Here is a 23,020-nt window from a genome sequence, read left to right as displayed (position 1 = left end):
GTAACGAATATGGGGAAAAATTAAGCCGCATCTCACATTTGGTTCAGCACCAGAGGACTCCCACTGCGGAGAAGCCGTATGAGTGCACCGCCTGTGGGAAAAGCTTCAGCTGCAGCTCCCATCTTATCACACACCAGAAAATTCACACCCGGGAGAAGCCCTAGGAGAGTAACGAGTGTTGGCTAAGCTTTGGGGAGAGGTCATATCTGATTAAGCACCAGAGAACCCAGACAGGAGAAAAGCCCTATGAGTGTGTGCAGTGTGGAAAGGGGTTTACGCAAAGCTCCAACCTCATCACAAACCAGAGAGTTCTCACGGGAGAGAAGCCTTACGAATGTACCGAATGTGGTAAGAGCTTCAGCTGGAGCTCAGCTCTTATTAAACACAAGAGAGTCCATACTGACTAAGTCCTGTGATCCCGAGTAAGAAACGACTCATTTGAAGGTCCCTGGCTGTTTCTGCACATACCCAGACACTCTGTGCCTGTGTTTATGGTCGTGAAGAGTGGAGGAACAAGTACATGTGTAGAGCAGATTTCCTTGGTATTGGTCAATTACCCTAGTGTCTTGTCTACAGCTGTATTATCCTAACAACATTCTGTAATTAAAGGTATAATTTTTAAAATAAAAAAATTTGCACACAAATCCTCATAACCGCCTTAATTGTGACAATTAAAAATGGGAAATAACCCAAACATCTTTCAAATGGTTAATGGATAAAAAAAAAAAAATCACGAAGAATCCAAACAGTGGAATATTAATCAGCAGTAAAAATGAAGCAACTATTGGTTTACACAACCATCTGGATTAGCCCCAGAGCCCTTGCTTTCATTGGTGACATCAGGTTACTGAAACACATTGTCCTAAAGGATTCAAAACTGTGTGGCTATGTTTTTGAATTTCAAAATGATAAAACTATAGTAATGGAAACCAGACTGGTTTGTGGGTGAGAAGAGATAGTAGGATGCAATTGTGTGTGATGGTGACACTGTTATATTATGATTGTAGTGGTAACTAAAGAGAATCTACATACATATTAAAATTAGTAAGTCAGTAAAAAGTTAGTATCACTAATAAGTTAAAAAATTAACAAATATGACAAAGAATGATATCTGTACTAACATCTTTTTCTTAAAGAAATGTTCTGGAAAACACAAACATACAAATCATGTGATAAAAAGGAATAACTCAGTGAAGTGGAACAATTCTTAAGGTTCTACAGGCCCTTTAGCAGGCAGAGACGTATGCACAATAGTGTGTCACTAGCACAATGAGCACACGGCAGTATAAAACTAAAAAGACAATCAGAAATACGGAATACTACAGTACAAAATTCCTGTCAATCAAAGGTTTAACTCTGGGCTGGAGAGATGGCTCAGCAGATAAGAGCACTGGCTACTCTTCCAGAGGACCTGGGTTCAATTCCCAGCACCCATATGGCAACTCACAAGTGTGTAACTCCAGTTTCAAGGGATCTGACACTTTCATATCAGTGCACATAAAATAAGTTTAAATTAAACAAAAGGTTTACCTTCTATCATTACAGTTAAAACTTCCCAAAATCAGGTTAGTGCACATTTAAACCTTGGCATGCTGAGATATTACTTTCAAGCATCTAAGTTTCAAGTATCAAAAAAAAAAAAAAAAAGGGACAGGGTGAAGAAAAAATATCAATGTGTTGTTCACTGCAAATATATTCATTTTGTAATCTGTATAAACTACTGTCAAAAAAGAAGGTTGGATAAAGAGTGGAGAGAATATGCAACCAGGAGTTGATATTACATGATTGCAGGCTCATGCTTAACGAATTCAAATGCACTACTAGCCTTTTCTCTCCAAACATACTATAACCTACATCGAAAATATCCTCTTCCTTTCCATCTAAGTGATTTGCTCAGAAGACTCAATGAACAAGTTCTGCTAACAATCTTGAAAAAAAGAGAAACACAGGCAGATACTACCTCATTACTATATGTAATTTTATACTGTAATTTTTATCAGTTTTAAAAGTTTAAAGAAAATACAACAAAAGGCAAAGCAAAGCATGAGAAAAGGTAATACAGTGCAATCATATAAACAATCTGATATATAACTTTTTAAAGGACACAGAATAGTAGCCATTTGGACAATACCCAAGTGATATACTATAGTAGCCACTAAAACAACAAAATAAAAGGTTAGCAAATAGTATCTGAATTGTTGGGATTTTTGGAATAGTGGTTTACTAAGGACCTCCGCTTTTTGCTAGGCAGAAGAGCTTAAACACAAATACATTCCTGATCAAATAAGAAGATAATAATCACCAAAACTATAATACGATAATTGTTCTAATCAAGTATACACATGCAGGTTTAGGTGTTAAGGTGCAAAAAGAGATGCTAGCAAGAGAAGGAAACACTAGAAAAAATACTTTCTAGAGAAGGAAATATCTACTTTAAGTCTATTTTTATTATAGCTTCATTTTATTTTTAGTGCTGAGTGATTAAACCCATATTCCAGTATATACTAAGAACATGCTGTATACCTGATTGTACCCTCAGGTATCAACAAATCTGGAAACAAAAATATACAAACTCTTGGAATGATATAAAAACAGGTAAATGAATGGAAAATTTTAAAGTATGCTTTACTGATAAACTGTGAACAGGCTGTCATAGCAAAAGATGGGCATAAATAGGTTGAATTACTAGAAACCAGATCACAGACTACCTTACAAGTAAATGAATATGTCCTGTCTGTCTATTCTTAGGTCTCAGTTATGCCCCCACAGTAATTAATATTAACCTCTTTTACTTTCAAAAGCATTGGACAATAAAATGGTCATCTTACTATGATAAGGATAACCTGAAAGCTCTCTAAAAATGCAATGAAACACATAAGAGACATCTGATAGAAGAGTAACATCATTTGTTTGTTGATTAGCTTTTGAAAAACACATTTGTATTTTATGTATGAGTTTTTGCTTGCATTTATACACCAAAACCATAGGCATGCTGCGTGGGTGTCAGTGGAGGCTGAGAGTCAGGTCCTCTGGAACATAAGGCACCACAAGGGTACTAGAAACTGAACCCAGATCCTCTCTGCAAGAGCAGTAAGGGCTCTAAGCTTCTGGAGTCACCTTTCCAGCCTTCTTCACTAATAATCCTGGCTTTATTTATTTATTGGCAGTTCTGGGGGTTAAATCCGGGACCTCATGGAGATTGGGCAAGCACTATTCCTGTGCCATGTTCCCAGTACTTGGCTTTTTTCTTTGTTTTATAGATAGGGTTTCATGTAGCTGAGGCTTTGATTCTCCTGCTTCTACCTACTTCCCAAGTGCTGGAATTACAGGCATATACCACCATGCCAGACTTTGTTAGCTTTTTAAATGAATATATGGCACTTTAAAAAATAGTAGCATTGTAAAAGACAACAAAAATTGAGCCTATGAATAGAGTCCTAGTTAAAGGCCCATTAAAATGGTGTTAATAACTCTACATTTACCTTAAAGCAATTTGACTAATCTTATCTTCTAGTCAACCATGTACTATAATTCATGTATGTTATGTCTTTGCCCTGAAAAAGCATTTTTTTAAGAGAAAAAATCATATACACATAAGAAGACATATAATTTTGCTGTTTTTAAGATTTTTTTTAAAATAACTGGTATTAGAGGTGTACTTCACTGTAGTCATGTCCTATAGGATTTTTTTTTTTTTCCCCTGAGACGGGTTTCTCTGTATTGCTTTGGAGCCTGTCCTGGAACTCATTCTGTAGACTAGGCTGGCCTTGAACTCACAGAGAACCGCCTGCCTCTGCCTCCTGAGTGCTGGGACTAAAGGTGTGTGCCACTAACGCCCAGCCCTACAGGATTCTTAAATAAAACTATTTATGTTCCACTACATATTAAGAGAAATAAAAATACTTAATGACATTTACTTTCATAAATTTTATTTTATGTATATGGTTACTCTGCCTGCATATATGTCTGTACACTGGTTCCCACTAATGCCAAAAGAGGATGTCTGATCCCTTGAAACTAGAGTTACAGATCGCTGTGATCTGCCATCTGTGGTTATTGGGAATTGAACCTGGATACGCTAGAAGAGCAATGAGTGCTCCTATCCACTGGGCTAATTCTCCAGCCTCTGATGACACTTATTTTAAATTTTAACTCTTGACAATCATTACATAACTTGGAGATTTGGGCTAACAGTGACCTGTAGGACTAAAGACTACATCAAACTTTCCTATGGCTTTTGGTGTTGAGTTTCTCACCATTCCAGGTTTCTTCTATTCTTTAAGCGCCCCCTCCACCTTTTTAAATGAGGGATCTTGTTATATAGCTAGCTAGTTATCATTCATATTTTTTTCTTTTACTGGCAATTGAAGTCATTTGTGTGCTAAGCAAGTGTTTTTTCCAAAACTGAGCTATATCCCAACCCACAGTTCTCTTTGTACTTTTCATCTTGAGACAAAGTCTAAGTTAACCGGGTTTGCCTTGGATTTATTACTCTGTAGCCAAGGCAGGTCCTCAAGCTTTTGCCTCAGTCATTTTAGGAGCTGAGATTATAGGCATGTGAAATTAGACCAGGCTTCTGAGAAATCTTTGATTAATCCAAACTCCCAAAGATTCTTCTCATTTTCTGGTCTTATTTTTAGATTTATAATCTGAGTATTTATATTATTTTATTTTTATACAGGCATCTTGCTGTGTTGTTCAGGCTGCTCTCCAACCTGGGTTCAAGTGATCCTCCAGTCTTAGATTTCCAAGTAGCTGAAGGTACAGCATGCATCATCATGCTTGATTTCCTAATTGTAGGTGGTCTGAAGAATTATGATGAAGGTTTTTTTTGTTTTGTTTGCATCTCTATATCTAATTGTGTTTCAGCACAATTAGACAAAAGGTTATCCTTTAGGTCTAGAAAGAACTGCTTTTTTGTCTTTGTCATAAAATCAGTGGACCAAGCAGGGCATGGTAACACATACTTATAATCCCAGCAACTGGGAGGCTACAGCAGGAGGATTTCCATGAGTTTGAGGCTAGGATGGGTTAAATCCTGTTTCAAAAACCAACCAACCAACCAAACAAACAAACAAAAAAAAATCAAACAATCAAACAAAGAATTTGAAAAGAAACAAAACAAAACAAAACAAAAAACCTAAATGCTTTTGGTGTGGCAAGCCTGAGGAAAAAAAACAGAAGTATGCAACTAAAACAAGTTCTAAACTCAGTAAGTGTGCAATCTTCTAGGAAAGCATGATTCTTAACAACATACATAATAATCCATAATCTATCCAAAAACAATAACCTGACTTAAGTTAAACTCACCCCCTATATTATGTTCAGTCTGAATAATGTGGTGATTTCCAGTTCATGATGACGGATAAAGTACCAGCATCTAATCTCTCCCCACAGTTCCTATTGAAACAGCCCAAAAGATATTTGGGAAAAAAAGATCAATACAAAAGCGAATTTGACATAGAGCAAACATCAGAGGGCATGGGGTGAGGGAAAAGAAGGTATAGGAAAAGAGTGGAAGCAAAGCCTGAACTACCATATTTGAGTAGCGTTATCACTAGAAGGCACGGAAAAAGAGTAGAAACATAGCCTGGGCTACTATATGGTAGTAGCATATCAACAGCAAAAATGAAAAGAGAATGGAAATAATTTGAAAGCTTGGTTTTACTAGGTGTGCCATACTATGTGGCCCTAAGCACATTATTTAAAGTTTAGTTTTATTTGTAGTAAATGAAAATGAAAAAAATATAAATAAACTATATCTCACATGGTTTAAACAAATGAATACATGTAAAGACTTAAAATAGTACTCAGCTTATTATAAAAATAATTTCTTTCTTTTTTTGGGGGTGTGTGTGACAGGGTCTCACTGAATAGTCCTGGTTGGCCTGGACTTAAACGCAGAGATCTACCTGACTCTGCCTCCCAAGTGGTAAGTAAGTTTGAATGATGCTTGGAGAGGCTCAACATTTATTACATATAATTCCTTTTCTTTTTCAGATAAGGTCACACTATGTAGCCCAAGCCAGCCTAGAATTCTCTATATAGAACAGGGCTGGCCCAGAACTTACAGCAAGTATTAGGAATAAAGGTGTGTTCTACCATGCCTGGCCTCAAGTACTTTCCTTTTAAAAACAAGTTTAATTATACCATTTTGGTTGACAGTTAATAATATAGTAAATGATCTTTATTGATTTTCAATCTTCTATGGCTTTCTTGGAGCTATGAAAATGATACATTAATACAGAGTTTTAATATATTTATTTTTCTCAGACGATAGTCTAGATATTTATATATTTGTTTTGTGTATGTGTGTGGGTGTGGAGATGCCATTGCATACACATGCAGGTCAGAGGCAATTTGTGGATCAGTGCTCTCCTTCCTTCATGGGGATCTAGGATCAAACTCAGGTTGTCAGGCTTGCTTCTTGAGCCATCTCATTGGGTTTTAAATTCAATAGTATACCAGTAAGAAATAGGTACAAAGTTATGAAATAAGATAGGAATAACCTTAAATATCTTTTCCTTTTGTTTTATAAAGAAATGTATGAGGAAGATAAAATAATTTAGAACATCTGGTTTCTTCACAGTAAATATTAACTGTGTTATAGAACTGATGTATTTTAAAATACTTTTTATATGTTAAGAATTCATTAGCACAGGGGGGTTTAAGTATATTCTACAACGTGTGCTTACTAGAAGTGTTCAAAAAGTACTAAAATCACATAGGAGCCTGTTTAAAAGGAGCACAGGAGCTCCCCCTGGACAAATCTGCAAATATAAAGCAATAAAATAAGTACCAGCAATAATGAATTATAACACATACTAGTATATGGATACTAAATTAAAAAATAATTTAAAACAAAAAGATGAGTAAATGAATTAGTGAATGGATAGTTTTCATTATAATACAGTATCAAATAATAAACAAAAATGAGAATTAAAAAGTGATCATTTTAGAAGTTGTTTTGTGATCATGATAGCAGGAATTCAGATTAAGATTACATAAGTGGCATAAAACTATATCGAATTTTGCCAAGAAATAGCATTATTTATATACTTTAAAGAACTTTTTGACAGCCCATGAATTTAAAAAGGACAATGTTAACTACACAGGGGGAAATCTGATAAATTCCACCTTAGTCAAGTGATTTAATATCATTAATAGTGAACAAATTAACATTTATTTTCATTCCTCTTCTATTAGCATATACTAACTGTACAAAATGCTTTGGTCACATTCAGCCCCCATATGCCTCTTGACATGATACATTGAGGACAGAGTATTTATTCAATATTAATTCCTGGAAGAATGTGTAATACAAATTGAAATATACCACAATCAGATAAAATTAATTGAGACTATCTTATAAACTAGTTGGTACTCTTCAGAATATCAATGTCATGAAACACAAAGGCTTCCATTAAAAGTGACAGAAAAGATAGAATATCTAACTGCTATATATTATTCTAGATTGTGAGTAATTGATACAAATGATATTTACATTACTTTTATACATACATATTAAAGTTGTAGTCACTACAGAAAGTACAAGCGCAAAAGAGTGAAAAAACAGACATGAATGTAGTGAAAGAAGCATTTATAAGACATTTTTATAACATGATGTAAAATAATTAGAATATAAAAAAATTAGAATAGGTATATTTAAAATCTTGGATCATCTATAAATCCTAAAGCTGTAACACCTAAAACATTACTGGCATTAGAAAAGACAATTACTACCAGAGAATCCCCTACCCACCCCACAAATTCTGCTAACCCTGAAGAATAAGAATAAAGAAAGATTTAGTTAAATTGTTCACTATGGAAAACAATCAAGGATATGGTAAATATAGTCCTCCAAAATATCTAGAGAATTAGACATATCCAGAATATTTAGACACATTCAAAATACTGAGCTTAACTGAGGATTAACATCAGCAAAAGCTTTGGTAGTTTTTTGAGGTCTGTGCTCAGAAAAAGGAATCTCAAAGGAAGTCTCTGGATTCTAACTAAAAGCAAACAGCTGGAGTCAGAAACGGGGAATAAATTATAAAAATGGTTGAATACAGTTATTGTTCATCTATCTATCTATCTATCTATCTATCTATCTATCTATCTATCTTAGGAGATGCTTATAAACAATGTAAACATGAACACAATCTAGTAGTTACACTTTCAAGCTTCATATACCTGTTTAGAGACTAAGGATATTAGCCTAAGACGAGTTAAGACACATGTTCTTATTAAAAAAAAATTAACACAAGGAAAAAGAACATCTATGCAATGATAAGAGCAGAAAAAAGCATTATGAGACTGTCACAAGACAGTGGCTAAGACACAAATGATGATATTGTGGACTAAAATAGATGTAAACAGGTTTATAATCCCATTAAGCAGAAATGTGTTACTATTATTCTTTCCTTGAAGAAAATAAGGAAACAACAAAAGAATACCTTTATCACCTTCCAAATTTGTAAGAAACAGCTTGAGATACGAATGAATTATATTAAAGTGGCTGAAAAGTGACATGAAGACAGAATGGAAAACTGAAGTGCCATTAATAAATGAAGTAAACAACATGGTTAAATATTAAGCCTCTTGCCACAATGAAGCAAACACATTAACTTTATTTTGTATTGGAAGAAAAATCGGAGTTCAGCTTCAATAAGTGGAAGAACAAAATAACTTCCCAACTTCATTGTCCTGGAGATCCATAAAGGAAATATTCAAATGTGACACATTTGCCCCAGATTTTATCCTCTTTTCACAAATGAAATAAAAGCACCTAATTAGGTATACAGGTATATTATTAATATTAATAATATTAATAATATTCTTGGGGTTTCTCTCTGTAGCTCTGGCTGTCCTAGAACTCACTAGGTAGACCAGGCTGGCCTCGAACTCCCAGAGATCCACCTGCCTCCGTCTCCAAGTGCTGGGATTAAAGGCATGTGACACTACCACCTGGCAGTAAATAATTTTTATGTTAATTTTTTGTAGTTCTAGGAATCAAATAGGCAGGTACTCTGCCACTGAGTCACACACCCAAACCATGTTAGGCAATTGAAAAGAATTAATCATAGTAACAATAAAATACTACTTTTTAAAGGCTTTTGTTTTGGTTGTGGCCTTTTCTTTAAATATTAAACATTGTTTTGGATGGAGTCTTACTCTGTTGGCTGAGGTTGTTGGCCTTGAACTCTAGGACTAGCTGGTGCCCCTGTCACAGACTTCTAAGTAACTCAAACTATAGATGTCATATTAATGTTTTGTGACTGGCTCTTTATAGGCTTTTGTTTGTTTTTCAAGACAAGGTTTCTCTGTGTAGCCCTGGCTGTCCTGGAACTCACTTTGTAGATCAGGGTGACCTTGAACTCACAGAGATCTGCCTGCCCCTGCCTCCTAGAGCTAGTATTAAAGGCATGAGCTACCATTATCTTGAGAAATGACTGAATTTTAATATGTAATTATCATTTAGTTCCATCTCTTGCCAAATCTGATCACTTTAAGAGTAATAACGTATCATCTAAACATCCCTTTCAAATGGGAATAATCAGATAATCCCATGCATTAATATGAAATTAGCTCTCATGAGTAATGTGCACAGTAACTCTTTCTCATGTAGAATCAGACTAATTATTTGTCTCTTTCAGGTTAGGCAAAAAACTCAGATTCTTGTCATTTTTACTCCAACTTGAATGTGAATACAAAAAGTTCTAAAAACTACTATAGGCATCCAAACAATAGCTTTACTACAAAACTAGAGGTCTGGTACCATCAATATTTACAACAATGCCTAGAACAGTCATTATCAGGAATGTATTATAGAAATGTTTACCTTAACATTAATTTTTAAAGGTAAACTATAACAAAAAAGTGTATCTTTTCTTACTTTAAAACATCTGAAAATAAGACATACCAAACAGTTATAATCACAAGGACACTAATTCTCAAAGGAGCTACCTGTTTTATAGACTTATCAGCTATTTTCTGAAACAGGCTTTGGAAAGTGTTGTGATTTCAGAGTATCTTAGCTTCCTAAAGCACAGAAAGGATATTAATAGCTTCCTACCTGTTCTGGCATAGCTCCATGTTCAATTCCAGTCTTCAACAGTCTATAGCAATTACCAAACAGATCCCATTTAGTGAGATCATGAGCACTAAAATAAATAAAAAAAGGTTTTAATTTTACTCCAGAATAAAAGATAATTTAAATTTGGGCTCTGTTTCACTAAGCAGAACAACAAAGAAAATTTCATTTTCTTATAGAATTGAAAACAACCCACAAAGGGAACATTCAGATGCGAAAAGAAACAAAGAATGAGAACAAGAGCTGATGGTAGAGGTAGAGAGTTTCATATCTAATGTCAGGTTTCTACTGAGATGATTAACCTAAACTCATAATGTATATATGCAACTTTATTATATTTAAAAGTACATTTTCAAAAAAAATTCCCTTTAACAATATAAGAAATGTAATTACATGAGTATTTTTGAAAGAGAAATGTGCTGTCATCAAATGGACAGAATTACAAAACTAGAGGTTAGGAAATACAAGAAAACTCAAAATCCAGTGTGTAGCTGTTTAAATAGCCTGAAGACTTTTTGTCAGGACTCACTACATGGTTCAGAATGGCGTGCAGTTCCTGCACATCCTCCTGCCTCTGAGGCCACTATTCCTGGCTTTGAAGGAAGAAACTAGAACTCCACTACAATGTCAGTTCTTTTGACTATGGCTGTCAATTTTATCATAAATGACAAGATATGTTTGAAAATTAAGAGTTTAGTTCTACACAAGATTCCAAATAGTTTACTTGTATGTAAAAATGGATTAGATTTCTCTCTCATTCTTTATTTCTTCCTTTGTTCCCTCCCCTCATCCAGAGACAGGATCTCACTATATTGCTCTGTTGAACAAGGTGGTCTCCATCTCTTGATCTGAGGCCATCCTTTCCCCTCAAAAGCAGGTGGGAGTAATGGCAGGCACTGCTACACTCAACCAAAAGCCTAGATTTTAGAAACTGCTTTTGAAAAGTGAGTAATTTATTAAAAGCTACAAACAAACTTTCTTTTGACAACACAATTCTGTTTCCCTTCCTTTGTGGAAAAGATAAACCTCATTGCAGGGAGGGATAGGTGGAGTGTGGTTTGAAAGCACATTTCTTATTCAAATCCAATTGTTCTCTGTCTACACAGTAAAAACAGTAATCATGTAGAAGTCCACAGGAATTAATTGCATGACTTACTCAAAAACCTTTTCTCACTGATTTCCATATAGTTTGGCAATTAAGGAATGTGTTGTATATACTTATCATAAAGACAGTGGAACAGCTAAAGGAAATAAATGAATCTTTTAAGTTTTTGCTTTTATTACTGAAAAAATGTCCCTTACATCTAACTGAAAACTTGAAACTTTGAGCCAATATATACAATCTTTTTACTTAGCAAGACTGTTAAATAACATCAATTCAAATTTACTTATACAACATCAGCTTATTACATAAGCTCATCCGTTTTGCTAAATAATATGGATTCATTAAAATATTTATATTACGCTTGGTACTTAAATGATTAGTTTACAGTAAATTAAATTTTACACAAAACAATAATTAAAACTAACAAAATTTAGAGAAAATCTTGACGAGCACAATTTGTTACACTTTAATATTTAAAAATGTATCACTGTTATAAGAAGTCAAATATTACATTCAATCTATTCATTGGCCAGTATGTTACTTGCTAAATTTATATTAATAATAAAAGATGACATACTTGTGGAAAGAAGTTAAACGCTTTAAGGTAGAAAGAACATTGTAGATATCATCATCATCAGCTTCTTCACCCTATAGATAAAAAGTAAAAGTGACCAAATTTGATAGTAACTCAAATTTGTATTAAAGCCTACTAACGCTTAACTGCCTAAAATTCATTATATAAAGTAATGTATTCACTACAGATGAATATAAACATACATTTTTATAATACATTATGGTAAACTACTTGAAATGAAAATTGTTTGTGATAGAGTGTTTTGTTTTTTTCTTTCCCTCCATTTTTTTAAAATTTGAATTAGAAACAAGATTGTTTTACATATCAATCCCAGTTCCCTCTCCCTCCCCTCCTCCCCTGGTGATAGTGTTTCAAAGCTCTAGATAGTGCACTCTGTCTTTAAGTACTGAGTACTGAATACCAGGTGTTCCTCAGGAATTCACATATCAGTTACTATTTGAGCTAGCCTTATCTTGAAAAACGTTTAAAGATTATTATTTTACAGATTTCTAATTAAAAAAAAAGATTTTACTGATGACCAGTTACGTTAGAAAATTATAGTGAAAAATTATGTCATGTTAATATTTGAAAAAACATTAACAAAATTAAAAAAAACCAGTTATATAGATTTCTTAGGAGGATCAAAGAATAAACCATAGGTATTCCAGCTTGCTTTATATAGGAAGCCCAAAAACAATGAGAAAATTTACATTTGCCAAGAGTGTTGGTTCCTTGAGCAAGAATATCTAGCTTAATTTGTATGTTCTATTTATTAGCACACTATAATAAATAAGTAATTTTAAAAATACAAATTGGTAATTGGGTGATGGTGGCACACACCTTTAATCCCAACACTTGGGAGGCAGAGGCAGGTGAATCTCTGTGAGTTCAAGGCCAGCCGGGTCTACAAAGCTACACAGAGAAACCCTGTCTTGAAAAACCAAAGTAAATTGGATCCCAAGAATAGCAAACAAAATGAAGAAGAAAAGCCAAATCTTGGACTGTTCTTAAAAGAGGAAAAAAAAATATAGCACAAAAAGTAAACTATAAAAGATCAATTTTTATAGGATGTACAACTTCCATAGTACGGCTAAATTCTGAAAAGAAATTTGAGAGGAAAATAATTTAGTTTTAGGACCTGAAAAACTCTACCAGGGAAAAGGGTAAACATTTTAAAAAGAAATAGGATTGACTCACACACTCAGTATATGCACCATCAACTTTATACGAACCTCTTGCAACAGATCTTCAACAGAATGATTGAATCGATCTACAAATTCATCAATCAGCTGGCTCCGAGCGATATCAACTCTATTCTGGATGGTATATTCTTCACTGCATAAAATGCTGTAGGTTTTACTGCAGGCTTCTAGAACATCTGATTCTACATGTTTCTCTACAACAAATTTAATCTGTTTTAATAAAGCATCCAGGTGCTGAAAAGGAAAAAAAAGGAAAGCTGTGGTATTTAGATTAATAATGAATATTAAAAATCTGTCAAATAACTTATGATTAGATGAAAATATAAAATCCAGTTACTAAAGCTACTTTGCTAGCAGAATTTTAGAGTCTTACCTTTTCCATCCTACCAGTGCTGTAGATTTCTAGATCAAAATACTGTGGAATTTGTAGCAAGTTTGCTACCTTCTCTGCATCTGCAGAATACTAGAGGAAGCAGCAAAGAAAAAAAGAGTAACTACAATAATAGTGCAACAAAGCTAACTCAGGAGCATATTACCACAAAACTGAAAATAGCATTGTACCTTTGATAGTAACATAGGAAGTGTAATGATAAAATGTTCAGTAAGTTTGTTTCTATCATCAATTTGAGTTTTCCTTTCTTTGGCTGTTAGCACCTAGAAATAAATGGAAATGATAAAAAAGTATCATTTGGCAATTTAAAAATTGAAAATGTTAATAAAAAATGGTGAAGAATTGGTAGATTACATAACCAAAAAATTTAAGAGGAATATAAAAAATTAAATGTTAGGATAAATTTAAGTCAGAGAAATAATGAATGTATGGTTACATTTACATAAATATGTATATCATGCCTAGAAGAAATAATAACCCAGTAATCATGATCAAACTTAGTGTCAAGATTCTGATCCTTACCAGTTGCTATTAAGAAGCCATGCCTCACAAGAAAAATAAATGATTGGTTATTGTATAATAATAGACTGGAACCCAGAATTCAATATAATTCCTTTATTGTTCCAATTCCCTGGTATTTACACCCTGGATAGGTCTTTTTCCCACAATGAGTAAAGCTAACGTGTGTGATTAATAGGATGTTACTGAATCTAACAATATCCCCATATGATTTCATGACTTTTTGAAGATTAGGGCATTAAAAATACAGCAGTATTCATCTTACTGTTCTCAGAAAGGTCAGCAGCCATGTCATGAGAACACTCAAACATCTCTACGGAGTGGGCATGCAGATAGAGAAGCTCTAAGATCTCCTACTAAGCATCGTTCCACACCTGCCAGCCACACGTGAAATATGTATTCAAGTATGTGAAATATGATTCATATATGTGGATATGACTTAGAGCATCACAGACAAGCCTAATGATAAAAATGTGGATAACCCTAAGAGGTGCTAAACTAAATAATAACTAAACCATTAATGAATTTCAGACCCAAACAAACTTTGAAATAATAAAAGCTTATAGTATTAAGTCTAAATTTTGGAATTGCTTTTCATATCTAGGCCAGTTTATTCTGAAAGAAAGGGTGTACAAAAAAGAGGCAACATCTGTGAAAGGACTAGAAATTAGCCCCAATTATTTGTCAAAGTTGGAGCAATATTTTTTTTGAAGACTTTTACAACAGAAAATTTCAAAATCATTAAAAATCTGAATACTAATCAGCACCTGTCATTCTAGCTACATGAATACTAAATACTTTCTCTGTAGAATTTTAAAACAAATCATACATAATTTCATTCTTGGTAAGTTATACCTTTGAACAGATAAGAACTTAAAGGTAAGAAGTTACTATTTCCAACACATTAAGCAATAATACTTTAGAATCATTTCACACTCTCCTTAAAATGGGAAGAGAGGAGGGAGGGGGAACAGGAATTGGAATGTAAAATTAACATTTTAAAAAATTAAAAAATTTTTCTTATAGTTTATTAAAATAAGAATCTGAATAGTTACATTTGTCTGGTATGTTCACACATCCTTCCTTTAAGCCCAAATAATCCACTTCTACATTTTAAATTTGGCTAATTGAAACCCTAGTGTCTCATTTAACATATTTCTCAATTCCTATGCTTTCTTTTTTATATTTCTATTTGAGTATATGTATATCTATAATTTTCTGTATTTTTATCTATTTATCTCTACACACACACACACACACACACACACACACACACACACACACACACACAGAGAAGGGGTCTCCTGGAGCCAGAGTACAGATTGTTTTTTGAGCTGACTGACATGGTGCTCATATGTTTTCTTGAAAACTAGTAGTTATCTTGTTTACATTAAAACGTTTCCTTGCCCACACCTAGGCTCATGAATATTTCAGAAGCAGTTTTATTTCAGTGGTGTAAAGTTTAGTCAGTGGGTTTAAGTGATTTCATCTACTATAAAATTACCCATCAATATTTCAGGCAATTATAGGTTATTGATAATTATTGCCTAGACTCATTCTTTTATTTGGGTGACAATAGTAATATTCTAATTCTACTATTGTCCATTTACTATCAGTGACAATGACTGTTAAAAAAAGAAGTTTATAAGAGTTCTTTAGTTACCTAGAAACCAACACATTTTAATTTTACTAGGCTTACAATATTGTTTGGTATTTGTGTTGTTCTCACCTACTGCTCTGATTGGCAGTCAAATGGCAATTCTACTGTTGTTGTCCTCTTTTTTTTTTAAGATTTTATTTATTTATTTATTATGTATGCAAAATTCTGCTTCCATGTATATCTGCACATCAGAAGAGGGCACCAGACCTCATAACGATGGTTGTGAGCCACCATGTGGCTGTTGGGAATTGAACTCAGGACCCCTGGAAGAGCATTCGGTGCTCTTAACCTCTGAGCCATCTCTCCAACTTCTGTTGTTGCCCTCTTTATGAAAGTCTTCACTGCTTTCAAGATTCTTTGCTTTTGCCTTTCTACACTGGCTCACTGCATCTAGGTGTGGACCTTTTGTGTTTACTAGGCCTGGGTTTTGTTACGCTTCTATTTAAATTTGTGAATCAATTTTATTATTGCTTTTTTTTTTTTTTTTTAAAGTTGGGAGGTTTCTGACAACTATTCTCCCCAAAATTTTTCTAAGGGGTTGGGCATGGTGGTGCGTGCCTTTACTCCCAGCACTTGGCAGGCAGAAGCAGGTAGGTCTCCTTGAGTTCAAGGCCAGCCAGAGATACAAACTGAGACTCAGGTCAGAAACAACCACAGAGAAATTTAAATATTTTCCTCTTTGGAACTTTTATTACATGAATTGTTTCATTTGATTATTCTACATATATCTAGGGAACTGTTTGTTCATCCCCCCCAATTTTACCTCAGTTATTCAAGATGAATTTACTAATTCATGTTCAATGTTTTCTCTATAACCATGTGGTTTGTAGTGTGTGTGTGTGTGTGTGTGTGTGTGTGTGGTTTGTATTTTAAATGTCTCCCTCCAAAGCTCATGTAGTGACAAGTCTCCCAGCTGCTGTGACTATTTGGAGATGATAAAGTTTCTAAAAACTTTAGAAAGTGGGGTCTAGTTGGAGGAAGTGAATCAGTAGGTCAATGGAGATCATACTTCAGTGACTATATGGAAGAATATAGTCTTCTTTATTATTGTTTGTTTCTTGGATTATTATCTCCAATTATAAAAATTGTATTTTCCTTGTATATTTCTACCAAGTGTGCCACTTGAGTTAACAAAGTGATAACTTTTACCATTTGTCTTTATTGAATCCATTGTAACAAAAAATTTTCTTGTTTTGTAGTCAGTACCACTCTGATAAAATTACACACCTTGCCAACAAAGATTGAAAGGAGGGGGAGGTATTGGCTATATGTTGTAAACCTGGGGTTGGATGCTACCAAAAAAATGCTTGCTGCTTTTTCCTGTAACTTTATCCTTCTTTTTTAAAGTTAAGGGAGGGTCTCATAAATATGGTCCTGGCTGGTCTCCAAGCCCCATTTTAATATCCAGAGTGAGGGACAGGATTACAATCACGCTTCTCCATGACCACCAACGTTATCAGGTGTATATTTTTGACACAATTTTTAGTTTTACACTTGTTATTGCAAAAGGATTTGCTTATGTTTTCTGTATAAGAGAAGAAAGTTTCTACATTGGTGTATACAACAAAACTTAAGTACTTGCTAAGTGCATTATTATCTACTTACTACTGATAAGGAGACTACAGATACACCAATCTTCATCTATTCAAAGATTACACAGCTAAGTAGAAGAGGTTACAAATGATGCAGTTTGACTTTTGAGACCTTATGTACTTACAACAAAATTATTGGCCAGGCATGGTGGTGCATGCCTTTACAGGCATTAAAGGGAGGCAGAGGCAGTAAGATCTCTGCAAGTTGGGGGCAATTAAGTCTACACAGTGAGTTTCAGGATACCCAGAGCTACATAATATAGAGATCCTAAATCAAAAAATGAAATAAATAAACAAACAAACAAATAAATAAATGTTAATATTATTTTATGTGTATGGCTGTTTGGCCTGCAATTATGTCAGTGTAGCATATGCATGCCTGGTGTCCTTGAAGGCCAGAAGGCATCAGATGCCTGGGGACTAGAGTTACAGACAGCTGTGAGCAGTGGATGTGAGGAATGAAAATTGGGTATTCTAGAAGATCACTGAATCTTCTCTCTCTCCAGCACCCCCACCCCCAACCTGCACTTTTTAAAAATTATACTGTTAAAATACTATAGTAGAAGCAGGCATAGATACTAGAGAAATATGAGGGAAAGATGTTTCTAGAACTTGGGTTAAATAGATAAGACACTTGGCATGCATGTATCATTTGTAAAAAATTCCATGTTTAGGGATACAAAGACCAGTAAAGTGTCAAAATAGTCTAGACAGTTAATTACAGTTTTTAAGCTTGCTGTAGACTTTTTACTGACTGAAAACTTACTCTCTTGCCGGTACCCCTTCCCACTGGAGGATGTGCCTCAGCTGCTTGGCGAATTGTACAAACCATCAGCTCTATAAGAGCACTCTCTTGACGGTCAGACATTGCTGAAATGAACAAAACATGTGAGTATGAATGGTTTCATAATCATATCCTGAAATTAACACAATGATTTATTAAATACTGCAAACATGCATTACTTATTAGGGAAACTTAAGCTGGACTCTAATTTTGACAACCCCCTATTTTAGTAATAAGTGTCTATCATTAACCAAACAAAACCAATAAACAAACAAAGCATATAAAGTAAGCCCTCTTGTCTTTTCTTACATCTCGTTTCTTTTAATTCCTTACTTTTGAGTAAGGCAATCCTAAAATTTTACTGTATTTTCTCTTACATAATTTCAAATCTTAAAATTTTTTTTTCAATAAAAAATGTCATATACTTAAAAGGTTTACAACACATTTTAATGTATTTTGGGTCAATATACCCATTTTTTTGGTCCAGACAGGTTTTCTCTGAAATAGCCCTAGCTGTCCTGGAACTTGCTCTGTAGACCAGGCAGGCCTTGAACTCAGAGATCTGCCTGCCCCTGCCTCCTGAGTGCTGGGATTAAAGTTGTATGCCACCACACGTAACTCATATACAGTTATTTTAACTTATTAAATAATTTATAAACTACAGTTTAGTCCATGGTCTTACAATCTAATCAGATATTTCCAAGAGTTTGATACCATGACATTGCTGAACTATAGCCATCACTAATACATATGTTTACGTGTGATAAATTTCTAAGAGAGAAATTTGTCAAAAAATGGGAACAATGTGTCAAAGGACAAAATCTTGAGCTCAAGCCTCTGAACTGAGGAAAACAAACAAACAAACAAAGGAAGAGAGGAGGAAGAGAGAATAGTTTTGTTTCAAAGCCCTTTTCCAGGCTCACAGGAAATACAAGAAAAAAGATTCACTTCTGAAAAAAATTAAGCATATTTTGTGTCTGAAGTCAGCAAATAGAAGACTTGAGTATTACACAACACATGGACTTTGGAAACACCTTGTGCATCGTATTAGTTGTGTTAATATGGAATGCTGTAAACGAGAAATTCTTACTACTGTAGGAATTAAGTTGTTCCATTTAAAAAGATACATGGCATGTTTACACAGAAGATGTTATATTTATCAACAGAAACAAAACAAAATGAAAATCGACTTGTCAAAATACTATACCTTCCTCTCCTTGAACAGGTTCTTCTAATAGCAACTCTGTCATACATTCCCAGTCTTTCAACAGTTCTTGAGAGCTCTCCCACAAACTGTCCACCAAGTAGGCTGCATGTTCATGTAACTAAAATTAACAAAGAACATTTAGTAAGAGAACCACTAACAGTTCTAAGAACCATTCAAAACAAGAATAAAAACCATATATATGTATATATTTATATGTATGTGGCATACCTGTAGAGGTCATATGACTTGGTGTACCAGACCTCATCACCCACCTTGCTAGAGATGGCCTCTTTTCCCTGTTGCACAGGCCAGGCTAACTGGATCCTGAGTGTACAGGGATTCTCCACTTCTCATGCTTAAATGGAAGGCACTTTACTTACCCCCCACCCAAGCCTCTGTTTCTCTATTTAAAAAGGAAATTAATTTTTCTCCCAGAATTCCATCTGAAATATTGACATATCTTGTCATCTTAATTAAGGTAAAAAATTTAAGTTACTCTCATTTTCCTATTCTCATTTGTTTGCCTCAATGCACCTTTCATCTCACTGTTTTCTATTGCCATGATTCTCTTTTTCTTTGAAAACTAAATTTTCACAATAAAAAAATAGTAAGCTCATTATCTACACTTCAAATTAAATTCTCTCCCACAGCTAGTCATTAGCGTTAAAGAATACACTCTTTAAAAGAAGCTCTTCAGGTAGACATGTAATGATGCTGGCACTGGTCCAGATGCTAATAAAAATGATAATATTAATACTTTCCCACCTTTGTATGAAAGATCTTCAACTTTTGAAGCTAATAATATTCAGCTAGCTAATACTTGGAATTTTATATTTTTTAAACTATAGATTACAACTCCTTTTGAGTTCTTAAATTCACTGAGAGAAGTCTAAAAAATAAATCCAAGTAGAAAAGCACACACAAAGAAGTAGAAAAGCATACACAAAGGGTAAATATTATTTTAGTGCTGGTAATTGAACCCAGGGTACCATGCATAATAGGCAAGATTCCTACTAAGCTACATGTCCATATGTTATATATGCTTGTAACTTGTTCCCTCATCAAGAGTGGTATCCCTTAAAGTGTGGAACATCTTTCCAGATTTACTGGTTACCAACAGGTAGCTCTCTCATAACTCAATATGCATTATTGATTGTTTCAGCATGATCTCCTACAATCCATGGCTGCTTAGAAATTGGGCTTATCCAAGGACTCTAAGTTCTCACAGAGAATGGCAATGATACTCTCATACCCTAGGTACTTGCAGAATACTTTCCTGATGACAACTGTCTCTTAGACAACTTAATTTACTTTGGTCTGAATTATATAAGCTTACAGAGGGTCTCTGCTTATTGTTTTATTTTGGTGTCATATTGTCCAATGTCCTACACAACTCTGGAAAAGAATCAACATCTACCTCAGTTGTATATACTTTCAGCTCGGCCAGAACCTGAGTGATGTTTGCTTGAGATGTCAGAAGAACTGTGAAGTTCAACTTCTCTATTTTAACATAGATAGGATCCTTAGGCTTCAGAAAAACAAAGACTTCTCCCCCTTTCAACATTCAGGCACTCTGGAAATTTTTTTTTTCTTGGTTTTTCGAGACAGGGTTTCTCTGTGTAGCTTTGCAGCCTATCCTGGCACTCGCTCTGGAGATCAGGCTGGCCTCGAACTCACAGAGATCCACCTGCTTCTGCCTCCTGAGCACTCTGGAAAATTTTAAGTTGTTATTTTTCAAGGCAATATTCTGGCTCTCCAGAAAGCACAGTGACAAGTGGAAGGAATACTTCTTCAGCAGCATGTTATAGTAGTTGGAGTCTTTGAGTGACAATTCCAGAAATTTCTTTAGGATGTCTACTGCTCAAAGCATTACTGCTGAGTTGGTGGTCCAGGAATTACTTCCTCACAGATACCGATTTTCCAGGTCATCTTTAGGGCTGTAATTTGATAGCCTGTCTAGTATGAAAATCTGGCTCTATTCAGTGCATTCATTCAAGAAAGTGAGAAGCTTATAGATACTCTGTTGTTTTAGAGTGACTAAGTTGCTGATTGCCTAAGACTCAGTAATCTCAGACATGCTTTTACAGTAATAGTCACCATCACTGGATTTGAATCTGCTATGAGATCCCATAGAGAATACAGAAATCCCCGATTTTCTATCTGCCCATCAAAAGCATGGAATTTTGACACACAGACTGCTGTCATTTTCTAAGCATAGGCATCTTTGTCTTTCAAGCACTTGTGGAGGGATCACAGAGATATTCTGTAATCTTGTCCATCTGGATGTCAAGGCTCAAATCACAGGACTTGGATCTTCACAAATCTGTTGACAGCCATGATGGTCATGTCTGGATGACTCTTGGCATAGTTCATTAAATAGAGGTACCCAATCCTCTTTGTTCCAGGCTCTCAGTCTAGATACATTACATTGGAGACTGAAGCTAACATTGTCCTGATAGTAAGAGTGGCAATCACTTTCTTCACAGCTTTTTTTCTCCTTTCTTTAAGTTTGGCTTTGGGTAAGGGTGTGGGGAGACCATGAGACAGGATTTCACTTTCTATCTCTGGCTGTCTGGGAACTTATTAGATAGACCAGGCTGGCCTTGAACTCTAGAGATTTGTCTGCCTCTGCCTCCTGAGTACTGAGATCAAATGAATGTGCCTCTGCACCCAGCTGCATTTGGCTTTTAATACAAAGATTTCTCTCTTTTTAATTGGTTGTGAAATACTGGAAATCAGTCATGATTCTGGATCTAATATGCACCAGAGGCAAGAGCAGGGAGGCAATGGCAGTCAGAGAGCCTAGCCAGGGTGATGGTGTAATAGGTTGCTTTTCACTATGCTTCCTTCTAAGTAGGTCTAACTATTGTATTTTTCATTGGATTTTATATTTTGATGTATTTTTCTATTATCAGGATTCCTGCACATTTTACTTCTTTATTTAATTAGAACATTATACTTCTATAGTTTAAGAATTAAAAAAATTGCATTAAGTATCAGTCATACTTTTTAAGTTTAGCCACAAAACTTTGGACTTAGTTACCAAAGATTCCTACGTTCCTGCTTTCTTTTACTGTTTTCAAATTTCATTTTTCTAGAAAATATTCTCAATGATTTGCAATACATAGTTCATAGTTGGAAAATGTATCCTTTGATAATTCCAGTGTCCCATTCTCGACAAGGCTCCAGTTAGACACTACAGTAAAACTGTAAATTTTGTATTTGCCGACTCTTCCAGTTTTCTCTCAGACTTGAATTTTTGCTTCTTAATTGGTTGAATTCTAGTTTAATCTCTCTTTCTCTTTCTTAAAATTCTCTTCTTATTCCTTGGGGATATGAATTTATCCCCAAGGATATGAAATAGAATATGAAAAAACTATTGTTTTTTCATCAATATACTGTTTTTATGTTTCTTTTTCAAGTTTCAGATACTCTTAATTGTCAGTTCATGTCACTAAACTTAGCTTCAAAACCCTGGCTTCCTTGGTTGACAAGGAAAATGGAAAGAGAGAATCTGGAATCCGGATTTCTGTCAGTGATGCACACTTATAAGTAAATGATTATGTCCTCCTTCTGGGTGGACATAAATGACTGGAGCATTCACATAATTTCTAAGACACAGTGTACAAATCCTACATGCCCTGGACTAGCAGTTCTAAAGTGATCAACAGGCTCCACCGTTCAGTGGCAGCCATTTAATTGCTACATAAGTTATGTATTCACCAGTCTCTGCTGCTCAGAATTCTTTGAGCAAAGTCTTAGTTAATAAAGGAATTTCTAGTTTGCTCACAAGGACTAAGTTATTTAGTGTTAAAGGGTTGTGTCACTCTTATCTCATTTATATTTTATTGCTTTACAGTCCTTATCCTTCTGGAAAGTGGTAATGTCTCTTT

The 23,020-nt window shown here is 34.6% G+C and overlaps 1 protein-coding gene across 2 annotated transcripts in view; it reads right to left on the bottom strand.

Moving 5' to 3' along the window:
- Stag1 (stromal antigen 1) overlaps positions 1 to 23,020 on the bottom strand; it is a 298,555-nt gene that overhangs the window by 50,481 nt on the left and 225,054 nt on the right. For both annotated transcript variants that reach the window (XM_027414298.2, XM_027414299.2), the window contains 7 exons: positions 19,128 to 19,245; positions 17,903 to 18,006; positions 13,536 to 13,628; positions 13,348 to 13,437; positions 13,005 to 13,208; positions 11,776 to 11,846; positions 10,076 to 10,163 (listed from right to left, as the gene is read on the bottom strand). In XM_027414298.2, the coding sequence (XP_027270099.1) occupies positions 10,076 to 10,163; positions 11,776 to 11,846; positions 13,005 to 13,208; positions 13,348 to 13,437; positions 13,536 to 13,628; positions 17,903 to 18,006; positions 19,128 to 19,245 (768 nt within the window). The remainder of the gene's footprint in view (positions 1 to 10,075; positions 10,164 to 11,775; positions 11,847 to 13,004; positions 13,209 to 13,347; positions 13,438 to 13,535; positions 13,629 to 17,902; positions 18,007 to 19,127; positions 19,246 to 23,020) is intronic.

The sequence above is a fragment of the Cricetulus griseus genome, chromosome 4, assembly GCF_003668045.3.
Source record: "Cricetulus griseus strain 17A/GY chromosome 4, alternate assembly CriGri-PICRH-1.0, whole genome shotgun sequence".
NCBI lineage: Eukaryota > Metazoa > Chordata > Mammalia > Rodentia > Cricetidae > Cricetulus > Cricetulus griseus.
Note: the sequence above shows the minus strand (reverse complement) of the source record. Positions and strands in the feature narration are given on the sequence as shown.